This window comes from Erithacus rubecula (genome assembly GCF_903797595.1).
Source record: "Erithacus rubecula genome assembly, chromosome: 10".
In the NCBI taxonomy this organism is placed as follows: Eukaryota; Metazoa; Chordata; class Aves; order Passeriformes; family Muscicapidae; genus Erithacus; species Erithacus rubecula.
In genome coordinates this window covers 21673031-21699434 of record NC_136662.1, presented here as the reverse complement: position 1 = coordinate 21699434, position 26404 = coordinate 21673031, and the positions used below count along the sequence as shown (strand labels likewise).

The 26404-nt window shown below is 39.7% G+C and overlaps 1 protein-coding gene across 14 annotated transcripts in view; it reads left to right on the top strand.

Annotated features, from left to right (window-relative positions):
* The window catches only part of EPS15 (epidermal growth factor receptor pathway substrate 15), a 67234-nt gene that overhangs the window by 8543 nt on the left and 32287 nt on the right, over window positions 1-26404 (top strand). For 8 of the 14 annotated variants that reach the window (XM_079314528.1, XM_079314526.1, XM_079314535.1 and 5 more), the window contains exons 4-10: window positions 18718-18759; window positions 22613-22702; window positions 23017-23064; window positions 24054-24149; window positions 24557-24622; window positions 25051-25176; window positions 25596-25655. In XM_079314528.1, the coding sequence (XP_079170654.1) occupies window positions 18718-18759; window positions 22613-22702; window positions 23017-23064; window positions 24054-24149; window positions 24557-24622; window positions 25051-25176; window positions 25596-25655 (528 nt within the window). Of the gene's footprint in view, window positions 1-11779; window positions 11850-11884; window positions 12168-18717; window positions 18760-22612; window positions 22703-23016; window positions 23065-24053; window positions 24150-24556; window positions 24623-25050; window positions 25177-25595; window positions 25656-26404 lie in introns of those variants that run through there. The other 6 variants (XM_079314527.1, XM_079314534.1, XM_079314524.1 and 3 more) reach the window with 3 other exon arrangements.

Genomic DNA, 26404 nt, shown 5'->3' with positions numbered 1-26404 from the left:
GAGAAAACAAAATCCTACACAGAGTTTTCCCTGATCCAGCTGTCACTTATAATATTAACCAATCTGTCTGCAAAATATTCCATCTATTTGGCTTCACACTTTTGAATAACAATTTAATCTGCTAAATATCAGCAGTGATATCTTACACTTAATTGCTACAGTCCCTGCATTACATTTACTCATTGCACAGAATTTCTAAAACACAGAGATGATGATTTTCTTTTTCTTGTAGATAGCGGACCAATTTTACACCCTTTGTCTTGAATGTGGAGTTAACTTACAATTTCTTTGTGTGTTTTAGCTTGAATCTTCTACACCCACAAATCCTTAACTGTAGCACTGTAGTACTTGAGACATTTCAGGGGATAATCAGTGCGGTGTCAGCTGGTGCAGTGTGAAGCATAGGTAACGTTCTGCAGTGTGACTGATCTCAGTGGTGCTTGGCTGACTGAAGTGATGCCTGTCATTTCTGTTCCCAGCAGCAACATGGGCATATTTTGTAGTGTGAGTGCTCAGACTCTGTAATTACTTTTTGGAAATGTTCATTTTTTTTCACGCACACCAAAACTCTGCAGTATGCAATCTGCCATTGTCTGGGTTTTTTGAATGTATTTAATAGTCCTGTGTCAGGATTCCTGGTGTTAAGAAATTCAGACACCTAGATAGTCTGGGGAGATAGACAGATTAATAGACATATATGTACCTAGATGTGTGTGTGCACTCCCAAGAAAAAAATCCAGGTGTCAAAAAATGGTCTTTATAGGAAAATCAAGACATATGGTAGCTTCAAATAAGATTTACTTTACAGTCAAGGCATTGCCTAAGGTATAATAATGCCTTCAGGAACAATGCCTCCACTTAGGCAAGCTATGGGCAGAGAGTCCTGTGGAAAAGCCAGGAAGTATCACAAGATGGGGAGAGCTCTCCAGTACCATGTTTAAATGAGTGTTTAAATGGGAAATCAATACACTTCATATTTCATGCAATTTAAATTATTTATTTGTGCTTAAACCCTGCCAACCAAAGGATGAGTTAAAAAGGAATTTGGTTTCTGAAGGGTTCATATTTTCAACCTTTTCTTTGCAAGCTTGAGGGCCAGAAAGTTCCTGTATTTTGCTCTTTCCTTGTTGGCTTAGTTTTTTAACTTAAGCTCAAATAATGCTGCAATCTCTTTACTCCAGAGTATGGAGCTTTATTTAAAAAATAAAAATAATAAAAAACACAACAAAAAACAAACAAACAAGAGATTGGAAAATGCTATCGGCTGGTATTTGTTTTCTAGAGCATGCCATATTTGAAAAGAATAAGTAGACAAGCAGAAAATGAGAAAGAATCATCTTCCAAGCCGATAGGCCCTGTTTATCTGAAGTGGGACAAGGAAAACTTTTATCCAACATAACTTTTACTTTTGGATGGCATTTGAATTGGCCTTGAGTGTTTGGCAGCTCATCTGTTGAGCCATCTGTTTCAGATTATGCATGCTCAGAGGGCACATTGCACCCAGGCTTACAGTTCCCCTGAACACAAGAAATTTGAATTGGCTTTGCAGTTTAGTGATCAGTAAGCATGGATGTGCATGTACATGTGCATGACACATCTAAATAAACTCTGTTTATTTGCAAAAAATTGAAGCATTCACACAGCTGGAAGGGTCTTAGAAGGGGAAAGCCTTAGGCCTTGCTCACTGTCCTCAGAAAAGGCAAAACAAGAGAAAATCACCCAAGGTCCAGGAAATTTCTCTGCTAGATGGAAAAATTCTGAACGAACTAAGAGGTAATATATTAGCCAGTTTTATAGCCCCTCTGGCTCCCTCCATTAATGAATCATCTCCAGTCCCATCTCAGTGCCAGAGATGAACAGGGCTGGGTAGTGAATCAGAAAGCTGTAACCAGCTCTGTGAGAGTCTTTGTTATGCCTAGGTACATCATAGCCAGGAAAGAGGATTTGATCCATAAACTTTAATGGTGCATTATGTGAATCTTATATTATTTATGGCATACTAGTAGCACTTATCTTTTTCATGGCATGTGCTTTGAATTTTTTTTTTTTTTTTTTTTTTTTTTGTGCTTGTTCCACTCCTCCCTTTTCCTTCCTTTCCCCAGAATGCTGACTCAATTCCTTTTACTCTTTCAGTCAGCTTGCAATTTTAGGCATTTCCTTGTCCAGTTTTCAGGGGAACACTTTACTTTCCTCTCATGAGCACTGTGCAGAACTCCTGTGGCTGTTGAATCTCATGGTGGCTGGAAAAAGAGGAGATTTCTTTGCATGCAGTAGAGACTGACATAAGACCATCTGCTCTTCATGAAATACTCTGAACCTGTGGACTTGGATTGCAATTGTGCAGTTGTATATGAGAAGAAAACTTGGCTCACATAGTGCAATGATTGAGGGAATGGTAAATCTAGAACCAACCAGGAGATTTGAGGGATAAATGCAGTTTTGTCACAGATTCTCTTTCTAGGTAATTATATTTCTCTATTACAGGTTTTCACATTAAGCAAACCCCCAGACTGCATTATTAGCAAGGTTTGAGTCCTCTGGTAATGAGGATCAGACTTCAGTATAGTTCATAATAAATTGTGAACAGAACATTTACCAAATGTAGATATATTGTATTGTTTGGGCAGATCTTACTCAATGTGCATGAAGAGTCTTAATTATGGCATTAGATTGAGCTTGGAAATATTTCTTCTTGCTTCAAGTAGCTCACATAGTTCATTTAATCAAACAACTGCATATATGCAATTAAATGTGCAACATCTAAAATTTGAGGCATTTTACTTTTTGGGATATATTTAATCTGCTCATCTCCTACAAAATAGATCTTCATATTACATTGCTTATTCAAGTATTAAATTATATTACTTTTTAAATTAGTAATCCCCAAAGAGTTACAGGAATTGATGAACATTTTTCCATCGATGTTAAAAAATTGAGTTAAAGTTTTTTCCTTGTTGAATCCTGTTAAATGCTTTCCTCTTATGACAAATTTGTAAAGTTATTGCAAAGCTGTAAGGGCAGGGATCAGAGCTGCAGATATATATAAAAATCAGCTGTATGATAATGGTAAAGGGAGACAGAGATTCTGTGCTGGTTTTAGAATCTGCCAAGGACGTGGGTGCTATATTTTGGGCAAGAGAACTCTTTTAGCCTAATGCCATCTGGCTGGCTTTCATCTGTGCCAGTTGTTACACATGCCAAGCTGCCTGTTCTGCCCTTTCCATGCTTCTTGAAGTGGAAATTAAATTAAAAATACAGTAATTTCCAGTAGCCTGATTGGAAACATAGCCATGAAGGGATTTAGAAACCCAAGGAAGTAATCCAAGCTCCTATGCTTCTGTCAGAGACATGATCAGAAGTTTCCTCATCCATGTCCTGAAGCAATCTTTGGATACTTTTCTCCTTTCAAGCCTCACGGGCAGCAAAGTCTTGGCGCTAGGATCTGCTTCAATTTGTTGCCCAATATACATGATAAATTTAGTTAAAACACACATAAAACCTCTGCACACTCCCCCCTAAGGTCTTCTTTTTCATTTTTTCAATTAGTAACTATATACTTGTATTTATAAATACAACAATGCAGGTTTTCCTCTCTCTACAAGCCACCTGCATGGTTTGTATTTTTGGGCTGGCAGTTGTGCCATCTAGCACAACATGAATCTGTTCTGCAGTCCTCTGTAGGAGACCCACAGCTAATTTTTAGCCTGAGATTTATTTCCTACTTAGAAGAATTTGAATTGAGCTATATTAAGCAACTCATCTATATATTCATTTTCGAGTTAACTAAATAGCTCTACTGATGATTTTGGAGTGTTTTTTTCTCATGCTTATCTGTATATATGTAATTTGCCACCATTAATGCTATCATAAGGAGAGAGAAGTTCATTAAATAATTTTGTACAGATATTTCTGTAAGATAAATCGTTACAGTAAACTTGATTTCAACAGGAACAAATTATATACCTTCACTAAACATAAAGAGACTGACAATCAAGAATGTCTCAGTTTTAGATGGAATTTGGATATCTTTTGAATCATGGAGATTCTTTCAGGAAGAATAAATCTTCTGTTTCTTCCAAACTCATCCAGCTGTCTGATCTTATCTATCTGTCTCTATTTTATACCTAAAACCTTGATACTTTTCTCCTTTGGACCTCAGTGTTCTTTGTGTCAGTTTTATACCTGATATATATTTGTCTTGTGAGCACTTGGGGCAGCAAGGGGCTGTCCTTCTAGAGAAGGTCAAATTTATTTGCCATTTAACTGATCCAACAAATTAAATTGATATGGGGATCTGAAAAATCTTGGTGGTTTGGTGCATCATCATCAATAATTTTGGTAATCTGATGAAAGTATTTATAAATAACATTCTTGAACTCTTCTCATATTTAGTGAATCTCATTTAAAGAAGTATTGCCAATAACAGTGGGAGTTGAAAGAGTCTTTCAGATTCTGAAGTGCATTTTTAAAACCAGAATATATTTAAATGGAATTTTATTTGTAAAGACAACAAGTTTGATTGGAAAACTGTTGTGAAGCTACTGAATCCATGATGTATTTTTCAAAGTCACAGTGATGACTACACTGGAATTATTTACCACAGCTGCTTTAAATGCTACTAAAAGTCATTTAAAGAAACATTTCTTATTAATGGTCACCAGACTTTCACTTTCTAGTTGTTATATAGCTGTATCTGTTTATAGCTGTATTAGCTTCACCTGTTCAACAGGTGAGATGTCTTTTATTACACCTAAAAGGACAGGAACATAAGGTGGCACAGAGGAAAGCAAGTCCTTGTCAGCTGATGGAGTTCAAATTCCATTAATGCCCTTTTGCATCTGATCAGTTACATGCACACCTTAACAATTCCATTGAGGCTGAATCACTGCTCCATTACTTCTGCAAATTAATCTTTCAAAAAACCCAAACAAAATCAACCAACTGAACAACCCAGTAAACAAATCAGTCATTAAGCAAATAACTTGGTCATATTTAAGAATATTTCATATTTTAATTACACTGTGTGTGCAATAAAATGAGAACATATTTTGAATTGTGTACTGTTGTGCTTTACAGCAGTAAGAGAATATTCAGTCTTTAGTACTTAGAAATGAGATTTATTCTATGTGCTTAAAAAATCTTTCATAAAGGCAAATATATTTTGGTACTATCTCATCAGTCAAGTTGCACTCTAATATTGATAGTGCCAACCTGATGTAGAAGAATTTAATTACATGTCAATTATTCAGGAGTACAAAAAACAAATGGATGTTTTAAGGGAACATTCCGTAGTCTTATATGTTGACACCAGTGGGGATTATGTGTTGCACTTAAAGGAATATTTTGCCTGCTGGTGTTGTGCAATAGTTGGCCAAGTAACAGAAAATATTCCACTCCCTGCTACAGGGCTGTAAATTAAAAAATCCCACATGGTGCTTTCTCATTTATGGACATACAGCAGGATTGTGCTTTTGAGAAGGGGAAATGCAGCTGAAAAAGTGCCTGTGGAAATTCCTTTCTGCAGAAAGAGCACTGAAATTTGGTATTTGATGGCTTTCACAGAGTGCAATCTGCAGGCTCCTTTACAGCTCTCAGCATTCATACAGATGTAGGCAAGCAGTGCTTTGCTCTTGCTTCTCTGTGTATTTGTCAATAATTTGTGATCTTTTCCATAGTAGCAAAAACACAGTTTTAAATGTCACTTGATCAAGGTTAACTAAAATGGTTGAATCACCTCTGTCCTTGTCTACTCTGAGACCTAAAACATTTTTGAAAACACCTTTTCAAATATGATTGATTTTTCTCTATTGTTGAGGCTTTTGACTCATCTCACTGAATCTTTGGCACTCACTACTATAACCCAGCTGAGATCTGTGTTCTGTCACTGCAGCTCCCATACATGAGAGCTTTCCTTACTGAAAGTGGAATATGATTTAAATTTAGGAGAAGTTTTAACTACTAGTGTAAAATTAAATATGAATATTGTGTTGTCCTGAATAAGGATGAATTAAAAAATATTATTTAAATGTTGGTATCTGAATTGCTCTGCTTGGAGACTGGGTTGCCACAGTAGGTTACTCTGATTTGTGAAAGTTATTTTTTGTCTTATGACCAATGTTACTGCACTGGTGTTGTTTTAATACTTTCTGAACCATTTTGGCATTATTATGGATGTAATTAAGACTAGACCAAAATGAAAGAAAGTGAAGAAGGTGAGACTAGATAAGATGAAAATAATTAGGAGGACAAGTAAGGAAATCTCAAGAAGAAACACTTACTAGTATCAAGAGTTACAGTAATCCCATAAAAATGGTCTTTTACCATTTGCATTACTAAATGCTCTTTTGTCTAATTACTTCACATATCTTATAATTCTGAAAATAATTAATAATCTTTGTGAAGGGCAGAGTAAACTAATTCTAGGTTAGGGGAATGTTGGGAATTCCGTGTGTAGATTATGTTTTTTAATATTTTCCGTTTTCTTAAAACATAGTAATCTTTTAATTATTTCAGAAAGGTGAGCAATGTGTTTTCTTGATTTATAGTATAGAGAACATGCCTAAGGAATCAGGGAACAGAAGAAACTGTTGATAAAAGCTTTTCTGCCTGTTACTTTGTAAACATAGTAGTTTTCAATTCTCATTTTGTTTAATAAATACTACACACTATGAAATCGATGTGTTTAATTTATAATGAAGACTGATGCTGTTACAGCAGTGCTATTGCTTGTTCTATTTCTGTCAGAACATGTATTAAGCTGTTCAAGGAACATCAAAATCTCCAACTGCTGCATTAGCTGGACATGTCAAATTAATGCCTATTGAATATTTTTCTGCATTTCAAATATGGTCTTGAATGAAAAATGTCATTCTGCTGTCAGTCATCCAGCTAATTATCTGGAGGTCAAGCTGACTACTTGTATATATCTACATTTCCTCTTATTATTTTACAACATGAGGTGTAGCCCTATGAAACTGGCTAATATAAATTAGTTTGAGAAAATATACTTACAGTCTTAATGGAAAGGTAAATTGTGTATGTTTTAAAATAACATGGATCTGTACTGCTGCATTTCAGATTTGCCAACTCTTCCATCAAATATTATTAAAGAGATTCACTCAAGCCTTATTCAGGTTATTTTAATTTTACCATTCTCTTAATAAGAATTCAAGATTGTTCTTTGTAATTACTAGAGTTCAAAAATAATTTTGCTTTTAGATTTTTGAATGCTGGAAATACAGATTATACCATTTTACAAAACAAAGAGGTACAATGATTCTATACTGTACTCTGTTTCTGCCAGATGAAGGAGTTAAATTCAGATATATTCAAATTCTTTTGAACATCTGAACAGAAAACACTTTAGAGATGAAGAAATATGCAGTTACTTTAATATCCTAATTTGTTTCTCTAATGCTGCTACAATTTTGTATAAATTTGATCATCCTACAACCCACTTTGAAATACTTTCAAAGCTTCTGTAACTTTGAAAGTCTGCAAACCACATTAAGAAGCCAAGAGCACAGCACAAGATGAATTAGCAGATAATTCCTATGCAGTTTTCATAATGCTCTAATAACTAGACATCTTCCTAGAAGATACACTGTAGGACTCACAGATGGCATGTTTTATGCAAAAGAAACCCAGAAATGAACGGATCTCTACAGAAAGTGTGCTGGGGTCTGGCTTGTAGTGTTCTCTTGTGGCCTTAAAACATAACAGCCTATCTGTTACCTTTTGTCTAGAAAACTTGCAGCTGCATAGAATGTAAAGAGCACACAAAGCATGTCCTGGGGTGGATGTCTAGGTAAAGGCATGCCTGCAGTCGTGACTTCCTAAACCAGCTTGTGTCACTAGTCCTGGAAAGTGCTCTGAGGTTTCTGATGAAAGGTCCCCTCAGTCCAAAGGTTATCAAAGTTTGTGTGATGAACTTTATTTCTCAGAAGGGATCTTTCAGTGACCTAGCTGTGGGAAATGCTGTTCTGTGTCAGGAGCATGGGTGTTGCTTGGCTCTCTGAAACCTGTGCAATGTAAGACAGTCTGTTTGCCTGTGGGCAGGTTCCCTTGCATTACAGTTTTTGATCATAGAACAGTGATTCCTTTTTTTTGGCCAGGATTTTGTGTGTTGATCCTTATGTTTCCTTTTGTTCTGTAAAACTCAAAGTGGCTTAATCCTTCTTACCTTAAAATCCTTGATTCTGTCTACACAATGCTGCAGCTACTGCTCTGCTTTGCACTGGAATTGCAGAGAGCTGGGTACCTCATTTAGTGCTCAGGAATGCAGGACGCAGGACTGAGTCATTCCTCTCTCAGCCTCCGGAGTGCTCATGGGCTGTAGTAACACCGTTCCTAGAACGAGCAGAACGAGTCACACTAAATGCCTGTCTGCTGATTTGGGCTTCCTGTGTGCTGATCCATAGGATAAACAAAGCTCTAAGAAAGGAAAAGATGGACACTTCAGATGTTATTTCTAGGGAGATTATTGGATATTATTAAAATGTTACCATTTTACTAACAAACATATTTGGAGATCTATAAAACAGAGGTTGTTAGTGTTTCACCGGTCGTGAGCCTTTCTGTGCTGTCTTGATGCAGCACATTTTCAAATTCAGCTGTACCAGAACAAGTCTGTTTAACACAGTGTCTTACAGTGGGGATTTGCACCAAAACAGTTGTGCTGCTGCACTGCTGCAAGGCTCAGCCTTCAGCAGCCATTTGGCTAGTTTTGATTTGTTAGCAGTCCCTTGTTTGTCCTGTGTAGACATAACCTTGTGCATTGTACTTTTAAAGAAACAATAAAGAACACTGAGAGCTGGTACCTATTTGTCAAATTACCAGTACTTAGAATCATAGAAAATCCTATTATACCTAGAAATAAAAGCATGCTAATACTATTTTCTATGTCCTTTGTGTAACAAGTGCACTGTAGTAGAGGATCTTGCTGCAGAAAATCAACATATAGCAGTTCTTACAGAGCAGATAAACATTTTCTGCAGGAGAATTCATGTTGAATGCAAAAAGATACAAAACGAAACTGTTAAAGTTCTTGCAGTTCATTGATCTTTGACTTTATTAGGTTCTTAACAAGCTTTTCTGAAAACTCAGAATCCCACTGCTCCTTACACAATTCACAGAAGATATTGCAAAAGGTTGAGATTCACGGGGTCAGCAAAAGGCTAGAGAGAAGAACGGGGTTTCCACTGAGGAGAAACTAAGAGGAGAAGTACGTTTGGAAAATCCCCCTATTCCAGATTTCAGGACTCTTCCACCCTAGCCAAGTCCTGGTGAGTTGCTCATGGCTAAGCCAAGAAGGTCATTGGAGGGCATTATTTTGCAAACCTGCCAACAGCTTTGAGTAAATTTTAGTGGCTGTGATTTTTCTCTTGGCTGAAAGTAAGTATGAAGTCCAGTTTTATGATCCAATGTCAGGTGATGACATCTCAATTCCAGCTGAGAAGCAGAGAGCTGGGTTTTTTTCTGGGAGCTGTCATTCTAGATTCGTGAAAATCTGCAGTACAATCATTCACCATCAGCAAGCTGACAAGTGCTGTTGTAATTGTTACAGAGATGTCTGAGGCTCTGAGCTGGTTGTTTTAACTGTCCTGGTGGTTGGAGGCATCCAGGACAATTTGTCTGTGAGATGCATGGAATGATCAACAGCACAGATCTACATGACCACACTAATTCAGTGTTGATTATGTGAAACTCATTATTATTTTAATTTGTAGAGGCTACAGTAGTTACCTTGAGTGATTCTTGCCCTCTGACTGTGGACACAGTGGTCATGCCTGATGACTGTGAGTGTGCACAGCCAGGTTGAAGGTACTTAACCACATACCTGGCACTACCTGCTTGTTCCTGAGCTGCAGGTGCAATTTGGAGTCTGCTGCAGTAGCTTTGGAGAATACTATGGAAAGGCTCTCTGGATGCAGACTGCTGTGCATTTCAGTTTGAGACAGTAAATTGGAGGGGTGGGGGGGGGTGTTAAGTTTATTTTCCTGAACAAAGGTTCAGGAAGGCCAGGCTCTCAGGAGTGGTCATTCAGCTGGAGCAGACCTCCCTCCTCGACAAGTGTTCTGCTCTGAGGGGGCTTGGAGCTTTTAATTGTACTCAGGGGTGACACAGCTCTGCTGGCTACCTGCACAAGTCCCTTGACTCAACAGCCCTACTCCAGAACCTTGCTGCAGTTCTGGGTCCCTTCCTGGACCTGGTGGGGAATACTTGATACAACACCCAGGAGAGAAAGAGAACAGCAGAAAGAACACTGCTGAGCCAGATAGTCTACCCACAAAATTCTGCTCACAGCAGCTCTCAGCATCAAGCCTCAGACTCCGGAGCCAAATCCCAGGTCCCTGTTTTGCATTTTCCTTCTCTTTGCAGTGAGAACACATCAGCCTGGGTGTAACCTCTCCTGAGAGGCCACCAGTCCCTGCCAAGCTGCAAGACTGAGAGATGAAGGAAAAAACCGAAAGAGCAAAGGGCACCCACATGAGCTCATGACAGCTCAGAAACCCAGGCTTTCCAAATGCCTGCCCGGGGACCCCCTCCCAAAAATACTGCTCTCCCCAGGAGACACAGCTCTAGCTTTACAATCTTTTGGTTTAATTTAGAGGTATTAATTATTCTGAGATACTATTCCAATTTTAATCAAAGAAGAAAAAAATCAGCCTAGAAATATAAAGTCTGTGTTGTTTTCTAGGGATTTTGCTTGTGAGAGAAGTGTGAGGTGGAGTAGAGAAGTGACAGTGAGTATGTGAATAGTGTAAATATTTTTATATCTATTCTGTTTGCTTTTTATATTCTTCCCCTCCATATTTTCTTTTTCTTGCTGAAAAAAATGGCTGAGAATCAGGTTGGTAAAGCAGAGCTTCTATAAAACCTTTATTAAGGAATGGGTGGGAAGGAGGGATCCCACGTTTCACGACAGATGATGAGCACTAGCAGTTCAGGATGACTGCCAGCTGAGGAATGTCAGGATGCAGAGGTGGGGCATGAGCACACAACTGAGCTGAGGATGACAAAAACAATGCAGAGGGGTAGAGAATTACAAACAGATAAAGAAAACAAAGCATGTTAGGAAGGCTTTCCAGTAATCAAGTATGACTTCAGCTAATTTCCTCATACTGCTCCGAATGCATATTTCAAGTTTAAATGTGTGCCTAAAGCACCTTGAGGTAAAGTATAAAAATAGGAACGTTTTCCCTCAGCCCTGGGGGACTGATGTGTGCTGAGGTAGTGCAGAGCTCAGAGTAGGAGTGGAAATAAGCCAGTGGGAGGAGGTGAGCAGTTACAGGAGGAGCAAGAGAACAAGTGATGACCCAAGTATTGTTTTCAGCCAGTCCCTACACAATTGTTTCCCATGGGTTTGGAGAATGGTGGGCAATTTACTCCCCACTCCAGCTTGCTCCTCCTTTGTGTCTTGTTGCCTCTGATATATCAGTTTCTCCTGCCATAAGGGTTGCTCATCCCTTTCTCCTGGTTACTCTCCCCCAGAAGAGCCATTGACGCACAGAGTCCCTGAGTGCAGGCAGACAGACAGACAGACAGAAGGATGTGTACAATGATGAGTTGCCTGGGCAGGCATCTAATTTCCTGTGAGTGGAGGGAAGCAGGAGGCCGAGCCCAGGGCTGCTCCTCACTGCTGTGAGGATGTGTCGGGTCGGGACATCCTGCTGGGCTCACATGCTGCTTCCTCCTGGGCCTTGTGCCCAATTCTGTTGCAACTAATCCCAGACCTGGTTCACCTCCTATTTTGGGACTTCCCCCACCAGTGTCATGACTAGGCTGGAGAACTGCAACCGTTCACCATGCTGGAAGCATCTCCAGCAGAAGCAGGGCCAACAGGGAAGGTAAGGGAGAGGCCGGGAGCTGGCAGTGGGGGATGTTGGCCACCGTGTCCGGCTCCGGGTTTTCGCTGCAGCTGCCTCGAGCGGGCTCCGGCTCCGGCAATCCGCACCCGGTTTTGCGCGCGGCTGCGCTGCCGTGCGGCGGCGGGGGAGGCTCCGGCTCCGTCCGGCGGGCGGGCGCGGATCCGGTGCCGGGATTTGCCCGGGGCCGGCTGGGGAAGTTGCCGAAGTTGTGCGGCGAGTGGCGGGGCTCGGCGCGTCCTTCCTGCGGCCCGGCCGGGGGCATGGAACAGCATGGCCGCGCGCCTCTCCCTGGCACAGGTACGGCCGGGGCTGCGCGCCCGGCCCGCCCGCGCACCGCCGCCGCCCGCTCCGCCCGCGGGCACGGCCGAGCGCCGCGGGGCTGCCCGGGGGGCCCGCGCTTTGTGCGGCCGCCGCAGCCCCGCAGCGCTGCCCCGCCGCTGTCAGGTGGCGGCGGGGCGGGGGTGTGTCCGTGTCTGCGGGAGGGAGAACGGCGGCGAGGGGAGGCGGGCGGGCAGCCCCGCGCCGCGACTGGGGGTGCCACGGGCGGGGAGCGGGTCCCGGCCGGCCGCAGGTGCCTCTGCCCGGCGCTGGGGAGCCCCGGGCGGGGAGCGGCCCTGGCGGGCGGGGCGCGGGGCTGCGCCGGCCGCCGCCGCGGTCCGTCTTTGTCTCTGCAGGAGTCGGGGCGCCGGGCTGCAGCCGGCGAGCCCCGTCCCGGAGCGCCGAGGCCGGGCGGACTCGGGGTCCGTTCGCGGAGGGGCTGGAAGGCGATAGCGCCGGGTTAAGGTGTCCGTGCCCGCCGCCAGCCCCGCGGGCACTCCCGGCTCCGAGGGCTTCTCCGGGGCAGCGAGGCCGGGGCAGGTGACCCTGGGAGGGACAGAAGAATTCCTTGTTTTAGCAGAAACCTGCCTCTGCAGACACTGCTTGCGAGTCATTTTACCTTGGTTTTGGTGGACCCCGTGGTATGGGGACACTGTTGTCACACAGTTCCCCTACAGGTGCCTCCTAGTGAAGAGTTGTGCAGGTGATGGCCCCAAAACTTGGAGACTCTTGGCACTGTTCCGTGCTCGTGTGATCTCACTTCACCTCAATCCTTGGTGCTCGCATTTTTTCCTGACGATAATGGAATCATTACACACAGGTTGTTCTATACCGTTAGGATCGGGTCTTATTCCCTAGCGCTGCTATAGCTAATGAACAGTGCTTTTTGATACTTTTTAATTTCATTTAGCTGTGAGATGAGAAATTTCCATTCCTACCTGACGTAAGGCTAAGGTGGGCCTATTGGTTCACCCTCCTGGCTTGGGATGCTTCAATCTGATAGCCAGTTGTGACATTTACACAAAGCAAAGCTGATAAATGAGCTTAATGAATTGCTTAAGCACATGGAAGTAAACTTTGAAAGCTGGCAGCAAGGCTGCAGAGTTTGCAGTTACTTACATAGTTCACTTTTGAGAATCTCAACCGTTTCAAGGAAAGAAAGGGTAGTTTAGTGAAAAAGTAAATAAATATGTGAAGAAAACAAATGTGTCTTTAAGAGTCTAAGGGTATAGATTTGTGAAGTATAGTACTTTTTGTGAAAGGTTGCTTTATATTAAAATAGCTAAGTTAGCATTTTCTGAGTCTCTCAGTAGTCTTCCAGTAAGTGAAAAAGCTGTAAACATCTGCTTACTGAAGGGAAAGAAGTTTTCACAGTGCTGCTCCAGCTCTTGATTTGGGGAGAGGTGTGGGGTGTCAGCTCTGGTGTGTTCTACAGCAAGACATTATTGCTTACAGGCTGTGTAATCCTTTCATTGTAGAATTTCTTTACTTTTTCAGTCACATGGATGGGGAACTAAACACAAATGTGATAATGTTGACAGAAGCAGAAAAATCGCCAGTATCCTTAAACCCATTGTGGCTGCAGTTTACAGCAGTGGTTAAACTGTGGGAGCTATTTCTGTGTGTTGACCACTTGTGCGGGGATTTCTTTTTTTGGCATGTTTGTTTTTTCTTCTTGTGTTGCATAAGAATCATCTTAGTCAGTCAAGCAAGCCTGAAGATAGTTCTTTTCAATGTAGGTTCTAACATGTGGAATGTTTGGGTTATAAAAAGTCCTGGCGAGTGTTGGAGTGTTCAGAGTCTGTTGAAGAGCATGAGGAAGTGAGAATGAGGGCGTGGGGGTGGGGATGCAGTGGTGGCTGCTCTGAGATCAGTTGCTGCCTGCAGTAAAGGTGAGCAGATCAGGGCAGTCTGCTCTGGGCACACGCAGAGAGCAGGAGGCACATGAACCTGCACTCAGGCTCTCTGTTGGGTCCGATTTTCTGTTCTCTTTCCTGTGTTTGGTTTGACACTACTTTAGCATGGCTGGGGCATTGGGTATTTCCAAGTGAGATGAGGGTATTTTCGGATGACTTTGCAGCTGCAGTGTCTGAGAGGGCTGCACATCCTTTATTTGAATATCAAAGCTGTAATTTCAGTAATTTGAAACTTTTCTGTGCTAATTGTGTTTTTTTGACTGATTAGGAAAAATACTTAAGGACTGTGTAACTGTAGTGATATTTATTACACCAAGTATGCTTGAACAAGGGCTGCAAACTGAAGGTGATTATCTCCCCCTCCACTCTCTTTAATAGTAGGTATCTCAAGTATCTTTTATCTCCCCATTTTGAACCCATTCTGCAACATCTTGTTGCCATTTGCATTTGCTCAGTGAGTGTTGTGATCTGAGCATGACTTGGAATTAATTTGGAACTTCTAAGGGAACTTCTACCACGGGAGTGTTTTGTTGTGGTTGCCTTTAGTTTGGAAACAAGCAAACAACAGCAATGAGAAGGAACTGACCGATCTCACAGATTGTCATCTGTTCTTGGAAAAGTCAAATTAAGCTAGAACCAGCATAAGGAGTTCTATGTTTTGGCATTTCAAGGGTGTTTATCAGACCTATTTCATATGGGGAATTTAGGGGAGGAAGAACAGAAAACTGAAGATGTGGAAAATGGATGTTGAGAATGGGACAGAGGTGTTTCTTGAAAGGTGGGTTACATGGACGTTCAGTAGCTTCTTGTTGCTCTTGAAAATTGACCTTGTGGTTTATTCTGAAAAACTGGCAGTGATTGAGGGGAAGCTCACAGTTCAGGGAAGCACTGTAAAGAAATACTCAGGAAGAAAAGGAGGATAACTTTGTGTTTGTCTTCCTGATGAAATGCTTTTTGTGAGAAATGCGGTAGTTGTCTTGAAGTAGTTACAAGCTGCTTTGGTAGATGAGACAAAATCATGTAATATCAATTTGTATCCTAATTAGCTGTAAGTCTCATTTTAGACTTGGGTATTGTGTTGCAGAGTTGAGAATGCTGTGCTGTGTTGTTGAAGGGAAACATGGAGTATTATACTGAGGCTGAGCTGGATGGATTCCTGTCTCGTGCACACATTGCCAGGATTAAGGTCTTGTTACTGGAATACACAGGATCCAAATACTTGCAGTATGAATGATGCCCTCATAGTAATGCACATGTTATGTATGATGTAGAGCCAGAGATTTTGAGGTCTCTGGCAAACATCTGGTTTCTTTTTTTTTTGTGGTTTTTTTTGTTGTTGGCGGTGTTGTTGTTGTTGTTGTTTTTTTTTTTATTTTAAGAAATCAGCAAAATTGTCAAATTAAGATCACAGTTTGTAATTTTTAGTGAAATGAGGAACCTCTTGTTCCTCTTTCTGTCCTGCAGATGAAGAAACCAGAGTATGAATGTATATATTTTTAACCTGCATATAGAGGAGACTGACTGGTCCTAAAGCAGATGGAAGCTAATTTTTTTTGGTTGGTATTGCATCCACCATGTTAGAGAGAAGCTGCCTCTAAAAAGGCAGTGCAGCTACTCCTTCATGTTGCACAGGCTTTGTTCAGTACTGATTAGAAGATGGTGGAGATTTTCTGTAGCAATTTGAAAATTAAATGGAACCATTTCTAATTATGCAGTGACAGACATCTCTGCAGAGAGAAGACAGCAGTTCTTGTGCCTGCTTCAGCTGTTCAATGGGAAAGAAAGTGCTCCATTTTTAAGTGTTTGGTAATAATTGTATAAAAATTTATAGTAAATATTTTCTTTATATTTGTTATTGCTGTAGGAGATGTTCTTGGTTATATAATTGAAAGTGGTAGAAAGCTTTACCCTGAAACACTTCAGCTAAGACAATAAAGCAATAGAGGAAAAAGAGAGAAGTTGATTATTATTTTGAAATGGCATTGTAAGGAAACCAGCTTGCTTTGAACTTACCAGCCTTTTGGCTGGCTAACTAAAGGAAGAACATTTAAGGCCAGACTGTGCCTTTTGAAAACTCCTAAAATGAGTCCTGGAGCTCTGTGTTGTGATAGAATATGGTATTTTGGATTTTAATCAGGATAGAATAGCTCGCTTCTCCCCAATATCTCATTGGGGTTGGAAGGGGAAATTACTTTTGTTTTTCTCAGGACAGCATTTGTTTGTTTGTTTGTTTCTAAGCCTTTGTGGAAGGAAGGTTGTGGCTGGATGGGGTGCACAGACTGGTAATAGTATCTTATTAGACCTACATGTGAATGTGCCAGAGGCATGAAAACATGGGGATTGATTGACAACAGAAGATGAAAAAGACGGGTGTCCCTGAAGGTGTTTTTCATTTCCTAGGTTATCATTCTAAAGCTCATAGGTTTGTATCAAAGGTTGTAATTACTCCAACACACATTACCCTTATGAAGTGATCAACTTTGAAATGGAGCCATAATAATGTCTTTCTATTTCTGTACGCTGTGGAATCTGACCTTTTCTCCCTCCCTCATTTTGCATTTAAAACAAGCTGAATTTACTCTGCAAATAGTTGTTACAAGTCCCATAAAAAGAATTTTGCCAAGTAAATTCTACAGCAGCACCTGAAAAGGTGTTGAACTGTGTTTTTCTTCTTATCCCAGAAAAATATCCTAGATAATATTTGCATCTGTTGATTTATTGTGGGATATACTTTGAAGGAAAAACAAGTCTATTACTAGCAAAATAGTCTGGGAAGGTTTTTTACTACTGTTACTCTATTCACAGGAAATTCCAGTTACTGCATTGATACTGATGTTAAAATGAATATTGGAAACACTAATGAAGTAAAGAATTATTGGCTCGTACTCTTAAGTGCTGAATGAAAAGATTGTTTTGCACTTAGTTTTTCCATTGCAGGACTTCAACATGATGTTTCCTGTCCAGGAGTGCCAGGGATCAGTTTGGCTGTAATAAGGAAACATTTGGCTGAACAAAGGGTGACATTGGGCAAGAGGGATGGTGCACAAGGAGAATCAGTAGTTCCAGAGGATGTGCTGGCCAGCTCTGTTCTACTGCTCTGCTCACAGATTTAATTTTAGACACATACATATGCAACCTCCAGGTTGCTGTGCAAAGTATAGATGAGTGGGTAAATAAAGCATGTGAGGTTTAGGTGAGAAAATACAGTGTGCTGTGGAGGGCTGGGAAATGGTTGAAAGTTGTTGTATTGGTGTTGTGGCAGTCTAGGGGCTGGCAAACCTTGAATATATTTTGTCAGGCTATTTTAGGGGATGTGTAACTGCATGCTTAGTTGATGGCTGAAATAATAAAAGTCTTTGGGTACCAGAGCAAAGTCAGAGCAAGGTTAAGCTATAAAAATGGAGGTATTGCAGTGAATACCAATGATGGTTTCCCAGCATATGTAATTTTTCATGTCTGGCTGTGGGAGAGGTATTTCCCACCCACCTCTCAGCAATCAAATAAAACCTTAGCAGTTGTGTGCCTCTGTTGTTGTTCCCTTCCACCAAACACCAGAAAACCCCAAAACAAACAACAACAACAAAACCCACAAAAAGCACCAAACACAAAACCAAAAAAACAGCTGGAAAATCAGAAGCTGAGTCTCTGGGGCAATATACTTGCTGAATAAGCTCTGAATGGAAGCTCTCCTGTTATTTCTAGCTGTACTCTATAATTTGCCTTTTAGGATGTTCTGGTGATGCTGCACACTTTCTATATTTGCACAAGTTCACACTAAACTAATTTCTACCAAACATCTTCTCTTAGTATAATTTTCTGATAATCAGCACCTGTGAACATGGAATATTCAGCCAAAATAGCAGCTGTTGCTGTAGGACAATGGATGTGGTGTTACTAAAGAGATTAGGTTTAGCATTGTTTCAGGTCTTAGGATTTTTTTTTTTTATTATTTTCTAAGAATAATTTGAAAATAAAGAAAGAGCCTTTTCCAAAGAAGCTGTTTTATTCTTGTCCACTTAACTTTAGGTGAGCCCTGAATATATGGTAGAGGGCAGTGGAATGAAGGCAGAAGTTATCCCTGACAAGGGTTCAAGTTACAAAACCCAAAGTTAGAATATTATTCTATTTTAATGAGGTACCATTGCTGTGGGTTTAGTTTTGAATCCAGGGGTTAATTTGGGTGTCTGAAAATTTTACAGACTGGTTGCATATGACACTAAATTCTGAAGAATGATGCAGTGGACAGTGAAATAAAATTATATTGCTTTGTACTCTAATATTAGAGAGCACTTCCTAGCCTGAGTCGTTTCAGGTTTCTGTTTTTGCCCATAGGCAATGTTGCCTAAGAGTTCCTGTTTCACACAGCCTCACCTGGTGACCTGGCTGGGGGAAATCTGATCTGGGGTGGTATTAATGTCTGCAAAACAAGAAGTCAGTCTACTAGGAGTTACAGCACAAAGAGCTGTCCTATTTCCTCATCATTGTACAGAGTAAATCCTTCATGCTTCTTTGAAGACCAGTGGAGAGTGTTTTTATATCTTTATTTGTCCAGGGAGAGAGAAATTGAAATATGGATCTTCAGGGCTAATTTTCTCTCTGTGTCTCTTTCACAGCTATCGAGTGCAAATCCTGTGTATGAGAAATTCTATCGACAGGTATGTATATTCTGAAAGAACAGACCTCATTTGGATTTTAAAGAACTGATATTCTTTTGCTATGAACTCAGCCTAGTCAGCAGTGTGTAAACAATAAAAGTCCAACAAAACTTGTAGTGCTTTAAAATGTATTTTTATGGTAGGTAGCCATTAGGTCTGAGCTATATTGGTATAAATTTAATATTGGCTGTAAAATGACCCTTATTTTCTAGGGAACTGCCAGGTATGTATGGTATACAGCTCTTTACTGTTCTAACAGACTGTGAGGTCTTGGGATGGAGTAAATTCTTTAAAAATGCTGTATTGATATGTTCTTAGTTACTTTTTACAAGTGAAGATTAATTTTTTGCATTTGTAGCTCAGTTAGCATCATGTAAGACTTGATTCTTCCTCAGAATATCCCCAGAATTAATCACAGGATGTTGTAAGGAGTGAAACTTTGGATAGAAGGTCACTGAATGCAAAAATAGTGCCTGTAGTTCTTGCAGTTTCACTCAACAGATGCAAATGTTTTGAATTTGACACAAAAAAACGAAATACATAAAAATAAAATATAAGAATATAAATTTTATTTATCACCTGTCTTCTGTATTTTGACCCAGCAATACCAAGGTGTCTCTATTCCTATAAATACAACTTATTTTTAAAAATAGCTGTTTCACCTATTCTGTAATAACAGTATTTTCTGTCACGTACATAATGTACTTTATGGTACAAATGTAATGTAAAAACTTTCAAGAAAATTAAACTACTTGGCTGTATAAAACAATTTAAAATAATTTTGTTTTGTAATATACATGATGAGTAATTGATGAGCCTTATAGGAAATTTTTTTCCTTTGTGCAGCTGGTAATATTCCTGTTTGTCCTAAGACAGGTTATGGAGTTATGGTCTCCTTGTTTAGAAACTTCTTTTGTGTGTCAACATGAGAACATGAATATAAACTTATGTGCTGGGGAAGGGACAAAGCCATGATTTCTATCCATGCCCTCTTTTTGGATTGTGCTTAGAGGATTAGTCCCATTATCAGGTGCAAAAAACAGCAGTTCAAGTGTATCAGCCTGTGATGCCTGAAGTCTGAGCTTGCCATTGTACTTTAATAGGGGATTTTCTCCACTGCAGGAGAGTAGCAGATTTGAAATTGCTGAACAAAAATAGAGAGTTTACCTTGATCTAAATTCAGATCATGGTAGCTGAAGGAGATAGCATCACCCTCAGAAAGTTTTCCTTCAGATGGACAAGTCCACTGTGTATTTATCTCTAGGCATTGGGTTAAAGACCCTAGGAGAGTTCCTTCTAATAAAATATCATTATAAGGGCACAAGGTAAGGCTGAGAACTGATTGTTCTGCACGTTGTGGTTCCTAGCTCAGTCCTGCCTCTCACTGTCAGGTACCACCTCTGCCATGTGCCCATCTCTTCCTCCTGGCAGCACTTGCTCAACCACTGAAGTGTGGAGCAAAAACTCAGATAAAGGAACTGAATTGAGGCACAAATGTGATACTGGTTCCTGAGTCAGTGTCCTCCGTTTGTTGGAGTACACAGCCTAGTGAAACTGGAGCACTGTTTGTTGTCCAGTGGTTTCGGTAGTGTACAGGAACAGGGATTCCTTAAACATGATGTTACTGTTACTGAAGTGGTGCCAGTGGATTTGTTTTCCAGAGGATTATTTTTCTGCCTTGCTCAGATGAACTCTTTGCTGCAAGCATTTTTCCTAAAGAGGAGCTTTCAAATGTGCCCTAAGACTTTTGGTTCCACTAGGGAACTTTTCCCTTCCATTCCTCAGGTAAGGAGATATCAACTTTTCGAACAGAAATGTTAGAGAGACATTTCCCACTTTGTCTTATGGTGCTGGTGGAGTGTGCTTTTATATTAATGAATTCATTACCTGAAACAGCTCTGATGCTGAATACACTTCCAGTTCTATCACAAACTTAAAGGAATTCATCTGGCAAAAGATGTGTTGTGAAATGAATGTAAATCTTGCCCTTTGTACTTAGAATGAGATTGGAATCTCAGCCTTTCAATAGGCACTTTTTTCTTTCAAATAAAAATTTTTATTTTTAACCTTTTATAGACTGACACAAAGCAGGGTGAGGTTAAAGGATAAATTTAAATACCTGTCATAAAGCACTAAGAAATTACTTAATCACGTGGTGCAGTACAGCAGGGAAGCAGTGCTTCCTGAATCCTGAGCTGAAGCACTTCTCACTGTAACCTTCTGCCCTAATCACATTAGATATATGTTTGTAACTTTTGGTAGTTCTTGGTCCTACAAAAGACAAGCTGTAACAAGGGAGTTGTTGGCTGATGCAGCTGTAGAAACTGCTTCTTGCACATCAGGGGAAAAGCTCTGCCAAGCTGGTGTATAACTGACAAACAGCAGCTATCATCCCAGTGTAATAATCAAATGTTAAGTATCCCCCACCCCAGCATTCAAGACTCAGTAATTTGCAAAGAAATTGAAATCAACCCTTTGAAAAAAATAGTTACTAAGGTTTAGAGAATTAATTGTACGAAAAGAAACTATTGGGTTAAGCAAGAATCCTGCTTAAATCCCTTAAAGTCACCTTCTTCTGGCTTGGACTTGGAGAAATAAAAAGTAAACACAGCTGATACTGTGGTGTTCTGTGACTTTCTTGAAAGAGAAATGCTAGGCTGAAGGTTTTCTGAGTGGATGCCAAGATTGTTGTGTTGCATGCAACGTCGACACAGCTGTTTGAAAAGGGAGTTTGATGCACTGTCTTGGCAGCTGTGTGCCCATAGATGAACAGCTCTCCCATAACTCAATTAGCCAAACTGCTAGACTGTGTTTGCAACCTTATTACTGTGACCAGGGCATCCCTGGTTACAGGAAAAACCCTCTCCTAATTAAAATCATACCAGTTATGTTAAAAGCAAAAGATGTTTTCACTTTCATATTAAATTATGGTTTTGGGATTTCAGAGTGTTTTGTTCCCTTTCAGAAGTGTCTACAGACAACTGCTGCAGCATTCTTTCCAGATGAAATTATTTTTAAATTCCCCATGGTCTTTCAGAAGCCAGTTCTAATCCCATCTTGGGAAGTTGTTAACTTTGAGCACCTTGTGTGTGCTGCACCTGTGAACTTGGGCAGTTGTTCTTACAATATTGAATATGTCCTTTGTTTAAACACATAGCTGTGAGACTGGAAATGGTGCAGTTGTCATCATCATCACCCTCCCTGTGGGATGTAGTAAGTCTGACAGTCTGAATTGACTGAAGATAGCCTTTGTGCTATTTCCCATACTTTTTAAGAATCCTTTCCTTTAGGCTCTCAAGAGCTCTCAGCTTTTCCTCTATTTCCCTTGTCCTTACATCACCATGTAGGTGATGTAAGTTTTCCTTCTTTCTTTTCCCACTTGAAAAGGTTTCATTTGGGTAATGTTTCCACTTCAGAACGTGAATAACTCTCTATTTTAATCTTCTCTCTGTTGATCCAGGGAGAAATGCATGCTGATTGGTACTGTGCCAATATCACCAACCTCTTTATTGTGTAAATAAGTTTCACTTTAGGGAGTATTTCCCTCTGCTGTGGTGGTAAAGGTATCTTCAGAGAAGATCCTTCTTTTTCAGACCCTAACAGTAATGAATGCAGAGCTGGACAATGAAATGTAATCAAACCCTGGAATTCTCTGTTCTTAAAAATCACATGTTTTGATGGCATCAAGAAGAAAAGCCCATGATTAAAAGGGGCTAATTTGATAGGTTCAGAAGATTGTCCTTGAAGTGACTTAACTTGAGCATTCTTCTTTGGTAGCTTGTTGAGAGTCTATGTAAAGAGATGGCATCAGTTCAAAAGATAGATTGTCATGTGGGGTTTTTGTCTCCACCAGGTTGATTCAACAAATGCTGGAAGAGTATTAGCTTCTGATGCAGCTGTTTTCTTGAAAAAGTCTGGATTGACAGATTTGGTACTTGGAAAGGTATTTATTGGCAGTTATTTAATTTATTTAATTATCCTGTCGTCTTCAGTTAGTATCCTGTTTAAATTAAAATGCTTGCTATTACTACAGGATACATGATCTTCCCTAATGTGTTTTCAGTTGTTCTATCCAATAGTCCCAATAGTTTCTATGCAGTCATGGAAATTATTGCAATATTAAATGTGTCATCACAATTAAGTGTTATCATGAAAGTTAAGACATGCACTCTCCTCCAAGTGTCTGTTATACATGGAGGGAGGACTTGCCAGCTTCCTCTCAAGTGCTGTGAACACTATGCTATTTTATGTTTTCAGATTTGGGACCTAGCTGATACTGATGGCAAAGGTATCCTGAATAAACAGGTATGATTATTTACTTGGTGTGTGACTAACCATTACCCAGCCTTGAAACAAGATGAAAGTTGAAATTTTTGGTTCAGGAAAGCAGTTTTTCTTACAGATTTTTCTAACAGATTTTTCTAATTTTGACTGGCTATGTAAGTCCCATTTGAGTAGAAGCTACAATAAATTAAACATCCTTCAGCTGCCTCCTCAGCTTTTCTCCAGGTTGTAAAATGGGCTGATGTGTAGCTGTGCAATTTGCTGAGAAGTAATTTAAGGTTTAATGTACTGTATTTACGAAGAAAGTGATTTTTTTTTCCTCATAATCTTGTAGGAAACAATGCAGAAATTAAAATTCTTGTAAAATCTTCAAAATTCTTATTTCTTTAATTTTGGTGGACTTGACATTGGTACATTCTGCTTGGAATTGTCCTTCCCAAGCTGTGTCAGTGAGCCTTATGGGGACAGACTTTTCATCTCACTGGTGCTACCACAAGCTCTAATGTGTGTTGATGTTTGACTTGAATTATAAATAACAGTCCATTGAGAGGGAACTGCTTCTTCCCATGATAGGAAGAAGAGGAAGTTGTAATATCTACCAAACAATTTTGGGGGTTTTTGAGCTTCTTTTGGTTCATTTTTTCTGTTTTCCTCTACTTCCATTAACCATCTGTGGGATCAGTTCAGTTCCTCCAAGATAAACAGCTGTAATTACACTTCAAATTTTCACTGTTCTGTTATAGAAGAACTGAGTGCTGAGAGCTGATTACACTGGCCAGGAAGTTACTAAATTCTTGGAAAATTAATTGCAAATTTCATCTGACTGGAGGAATCCAGCATTTGCTGGCTGCTGATTTTTGTCACTTTCTGACCCCCTTTGAAGCCATGTGCAACTCTTCTTGTATATAGCAATACCAAAAAGCTCTTAATTCTTCTGAAATGTTGCTATCTTATATTACTAGATTTTTGTATTATAAACCCCTTAAATTTCTTTTTTTTCTTCCCTATAGGAATTTTTTGTGGCTTTGCGCCTCGTGGCATGTGCACAGAATGGATTGGATGTTTCTCTGAGTAGTCTTAACTTGCCTGTTCCTCCACCAAGATTTGTAAGATTTCTTTTTTAATTGAACATATTAGTCACAACTGCTTTTAAGTGAAAAATTAAGAAGGTTTGGTGTAAATACCCAACACTTCAGAGGGTGACGCTGTAGGGCAATGGGGCTTTACAACAAGGAAAAAAAATCAAGCAACATGGAATAAGGTGCTACATGTTCTAGTGGGGATTTGGATATAAAATTGTGTATAATTTGAATATATGTGATATTTGTTCTATTAGTGTTATCTTTAATGGAATAAAGATTTTAAATTTTTTGCTCTAAATTTTGGTGTGAATGACTAAAATGCAGTTCTGGCTTTGAGAAGCTCCTTCTCAAATAAGGGGGGGTGGTTTTGCAAAGTCAGAATCACATCTTTTTTAATGCATCTGGTGGTTTTTTGCCTTGTTTTTCCTTAGACTGATACTAGTAGTCCCTTGCTACTCAGTGGAACAGCATCAAGTGATCTACCATGGGCTGTAAAGGTAAACTGAATATTATCTGTTACCTGGAACTGTTTTCTGGAAATTTGCAAGAAAACCTGTCTTTCTTAGAAAAATCTAATGCTACATTTCTAGGGTGTGATAATTACCCTTCCTGTCAAATTCATAATTGGGCTAATAGACCTAATCTAATAAGTACACTTGACCCTTGGGAAATCTCTTCCTGTTTAGAAATTTAAAATAGAGGGGAAAAAAAAGTTGTTACATGAAGCCATGAAAATAATTGAAGAAGAAATCTCACAAGGTTTTGACGAGTCTGATTTTAAAATAACATCTTTTTGATGTTTTCTTATAAGCATCAGGAGCTGCAATGTGTGTTTATTTAAAAAAGTTAACACTTTTGAAAGAATTTCTGATTCTTTGGCTATGAATGTGACTGCATAAATAATATTTTTCTTCTGCCTCTGCAGCTGGAAGACAAGGTCAAGTATGATGCTATTTTTGACAGCCTAAATCCAGTGAATGGACTGTTGTCAGGGGATAAGGTGAAACCTGTGCTCCTTAACTCAAAACTACCAGTGGATATCTTAGGACGAGTAAGAATATCTTTCTTCTTAATTGTCAGTTCACAAGTGATACCTGTGCTGCATTCAGCAATGCTTGTTCCTCTAATTCAAGATTTGTAGTAATGAGCCTAACTGTTAAATAAGATCTTATGCAATGCAGCCATTAAACTGAAAAATTAAATTTGTTTTGCTGTTTGGCTCCAACTGCATTGTATCAGTTCTGTGCCCTCTTTAACACTTGGGTCAGGGCAGGGTGCCTCTGTCTCCAACTTAAGAATCTCTCTGCTTTTGCATGGTTTATGTGAATTTACATTACTGGAAACTAATGGTTAACAAAACTTGAGATATGGTGGAGGGAGGCTGTTCTCATGTGTGTTTTCAATGAGGTTTTAAGTAGGAAACTGCTGCAGTTTAGTCAAAGATCCCTATATTCTGCTTTTTATTGGTAGGTGTGGGAATTGAGTGATATTGACCGTGATGGAATGTTGGATCGAGATGAGTTTGCAGTTGTAAGTATCTTCTGCCTCCTGGGATTTTGAAAACCTGATGGCAGGGTTTAAAATAGATGCACTGTGTATTCATTTCTGACTTTGCGGTTCATTTATTATCTTTATTCAGAGTCCTTAATCAAGTTTTAGTGCTGTTTAATGTTTCTGTCAGTTTGTTGGATGTGTCTCAGTACACAGCCCAACTTTCTTTGTGGGTTAGGTGAGCCATTAAAAACTTCCACCTGAGATCTGCTGTCCCATGAGACACTGAGTGTTTTCACTGAGTTTTTCCTTAACCTTCAGTATTTATAGAACTTGAATGCCTCAAGGTATCTTTGAGGAAAGTTTGTAGTAAGTTAGAATTTTAACACTATTAATGCTGGGGCTGATGAAATAGTGTAAGAAGTGTTAAATTAGAGGTGGCCAGAACAAAAGAATTAAATGCTAAGTGGAGCAATTTCTGGGAAAATGGTGATAAATTAAAGTGTTTGAAGTGTTCTCTCAAATAGAATTCCACAAGTACTGGCACAAGCTTGGAAAATTATTTTAATATTCTAAAAGATACTGAACTTCACTTGCTAAGCACTGATCCTCAAAAGAAAATGGTAATGAAAAATACAGTTTAGAAAGCAATGAGCTGCATCTGTTGAGAGACTTGTGAAGGGGAAACATAATAAAAAAACGCTACAAAGTTATTTCTTAATTAATTCTTTGGTGTCTCTCTCTCTATATGTATATATATTTCTAATATATTTACAACCACACACCTT